At 43.8% G+C, this 3,296-nt stretch overlaps 1 protein-coding gene across 1 annotated transcript; it reads left to right on the top strand.

The window, feature by feature from the left end:
* prdm8 (PR domain containing 8) lies at nucleotides 1–3,296 on the top strand. The gene is made up of 4 exons (XM_042010505.1): nucleotides 1–107; nucleotides 836–1,055; nucleotides 1,380–1,608; nucleotides 1,803–3,296. The coding sequence occupies exons 1-4, from the start codon at nucleotides 97–99 to the stop codon at nucleotides 2,885–2,887; spliced, it is 1,545 nt and encodes a 514-aa protein (XP_041866439.1). The 5' UTR covers nucleotides 1–96; the 3' UTR covers nucleotides 2,888–3,296.

The raw sequence follows: 3,296 nt of genomic DNA, 5'->3' as shown, positions 1-3,296 counted from the left end.
GAAGTAACTCGTCTCAACGGCAACTACAGGGCTTCTCTGCCGGGGTCCACTGCACCTGCTGCAACTTACTGCCACGCGGAACGAGCATCCTCCTCCATGTCCGGCGGGTATGTCCACGCGTACTCCTTATTTACTTCTCCTTTATCCTCCCCACAAGATTTCACAACCAAATGTAGCTGTTCTTTTTTATATTTTTATTTTAGATAAGCTGGCTTTTTCAGATTGGCACCAGATCATTAGGTTACGCGCTGTCAGCGTTTCTAAAACGTAGAGTCCAAAAGATCTGACACGCAGGTGGAAAATCAACAGTTTCGTATGTAACGTGCGTTCATGTTATTTATTGAATTAAAATCGTATTTAACTTTTTTTGCGCACAAGGGAAGCAGTTGGACTCACGACAGATGCGTAGACAAAAGGATTAACCGAGTGAAAAACGGAGACAAAGAACGTTAGAAATCATTTTGCTTCGACACCGGCTGCGCCTGCTTCACAGTGGGATTTTTTATTTCACAAAAGAATTAAACAAATCTGGTGAACACATTATCGTTTTCAGAGGATTACGAAATTCTCCGCAGATTGGGGGTAATTCAGATTGGCTATAGGTTCAAATAATTTGAACAACGGCTAATATAATTTCTTAGCAGCCCAGTTATTCACCCAGTTTTGGATCAAAACATGGTCTAAAACAATAAATCATTAAAAATTTTACAACTGACTAATTTTGACACTTAACTGTTGGCTACTTAAATAGTTAAGATATTAGTTTTTCTATTACCTCTCTTATACAGCAGCCTTTCATTGTAAACCTGATTTTTAACTGTGTGTTCTATTCCAGTTTAACGATGGATCACAGTCTCCTGTCTCGGTCTGTCTGGACCGGTGACAGTAAATTCCTTCAGCATCCAGCGGATCTCTACACCAGCGTGGAGGTGACGCGCAGCATTCCCGCAGGCACATGCTTTGGTCCATGTGTTGTCCAAAACACTTTCTACGACACTATCGCCTTCATAGCACAGAAATCCTGCGACAAGAGAGCGAAATCCTGCGTGTTCAGGGTGAGTCTTAACTATGAGGTCAAGGGGTCAGGAGACAGTAGGCCTACTGCACACAGGGATCTCATGCCACTGCACTGTATGAGCCCACTTAATGGGGCCAGCGTTAATGCATTTTCATAGGTCAAGTAATTGTTTACACATTTGATTTCCCTTATGTGACGTGACTATATTTCTAAAGGGATTTTTTTTTGTCTGTGTTGAAATCTGTATGAAATTATTAACAGACCAAACACTTAAAAACGTCAATAATACAATTCAGGTTGCAGAAAAAAATGTTTAACAGTAATTAAATGTGGACTAAAATATTAGTGTTTCTACTAACAGGTCGACCCGGAGGCCATGCGCAATTCTGCTCTAGTGTTGTCCTGGTTGCGGCTCGTGCAGGCTGCGCGCAACAGAGAGGAGCAGAACACAGAGGCCTTTCTGAAAGCGGGTCAGCTTTATGTGCGGACCACCCGGGACATCCGGCCGGAGGAAGAGCTGCTGGTGTGGTACGACCAAGAACTGTCTCATCTACTGGGCTTTGCAGACATGACCAAAGGATCTAACGAAGGTGAGACAAAAGGGTTGCTATGTGTTCAAAATGTTGAGAGGACTGCTGTGCCTCATTGAGGCCATTTTAATTAATCACGTGGCTCGTTTGATTTAAACAACACTGGGAAAGTTGATGTGTAAATCTAATTTATAAAATTGTTTGTCAAACTAAAACATGGAGTCACCAGTGTGATTTTTGTTTTTCATTTGTAGAGTTCAAATGTGGTCGATGTAACCAGGTCTTCACAAACGAGTATCCTTTCTTGGCCCACTGCCGATTCCTGTGTACTCCAAAAAGTGACGTATGGAGCGGCGAGGTTTACGAACAGCACGGGGAAACTAAAAGGCAACACAAGGTGACAGATTTCCACAACATCGCCAGAGATTTGGAGGACAAGAAATCTGGCAGCAACGAGGACTCAGATGTTTCCACCAGAAAAAGGAGATGTGAAGAAATGCTTCACCCCAAGTGGCAAAAAACAGTTCTGTTAGAAAAAACGAATATTTCTAACGATAATATAACACAGCTGATTAAGGGCTATGACCAGGCGGCAGGTGACGCATCATCCTCAGAGGGGAAACGGAAAACTGACCGGGTTAAAGCGGACCACGTGGGACGTAAAAGTGATGAGTTACCTGACGTTGGGAAAGCCAGCGGGACTTTTGCGCACGAAAGAGAGATAGAAAGACGGTCGGGCGTTGGAGAAGGCTTTTGTGTGCGTTCAAATAGTTACAGCGCATTTTCTCTGGTGTTGTCCAACCACCATGACGAGCAGAAAAGCGCATTTTGTAAACCGAGTAAAAGAACATCTCCACTTGAACCTCAGGCAAATCTTAGTAGCGATCCTACAGCCCCCTCTAGCCGCTTGGAGGAGATGACTGACGCTTTTACCACCAGGACTGTTCTGGGATACAACAACCTGATTACATCCAACATCCTGAACACTGACTTGCAATCTGTACCCTCACCAGTTGCATTAAGAAACGCATTCCTTTACGCACCGGAGCACTGGTCTAGAAACATTGGCGCCCAGCTGCAGAGCACACCTTCCCTCACGATCCTCCCACCGACTTTCACCTCATTTGGCGTTTCGGTGCAAAATTGGTGTGCCAAATGCAACCTGTCCTTCCGCATGACCTCAGACCTCGTTTTTCACATGCGCTCTCACCACAAGAAAGAGTTTGCGGTAGAGTCTCAGGTGAGACGGAGGAGGGAGGAGAAACTTACCTGCCCGATCTGTCACGAATACTTCAGAGAGCGGCACCACCTGTCCAGGCACATGACCTCTCATAACTAATAAATAAATGAACAAAAAAGAAATGAAAAAAATATTTATTTTTAAATGATGCTCGTATTTAAGTTTAGATACTTGGTCTATGTCAATGAATGTAGCTGTAAAAATAGCTATACACTTGGTCATCACGGCCTGTCCGCTAGATGACGATAGAGGTACGCGTTAAGCTGAGCTCACTGCTGTTAGTCTGTCCTGTAGTCCTGTATGGGTGAAGCTGATGAATGATTTGTGCCTTATGGAACTCAGGAGGGAAGAAAGACAGAGATTCGAGGACAGCTCATGATTGTCACAAATAGGCCATCTTGACGCAGGTTCTCTTATTAACCACCTTTTCTCTGCTCTGGTTTGTGCAAACATGGACTGAGTCTACTTGCACATTCGTTTGGAAATAATAATAATAAACTACAAAAGT

Source organism: Melanotaenia boesemani, chromosome 16, assembly GCF_017639745.1.
Source record: "Melanotaenia boesemani isolate fMelBoe1 chromosome 16, fMelBoe1.pri, whole genome shotgun sequence".
Lineage (NCBI taxonomy): Eukaryota > Metazoa > Chordata > Actinopteri > Atheriniformes > Melanotaeniidae > Melanotaenia > Melanotaenia boesemani.
The sequence above is the reverse complement of the archived record's forward strand: the minus strand, read 5'-3'. Positions and strand labels throughout refer to the sequence as shown.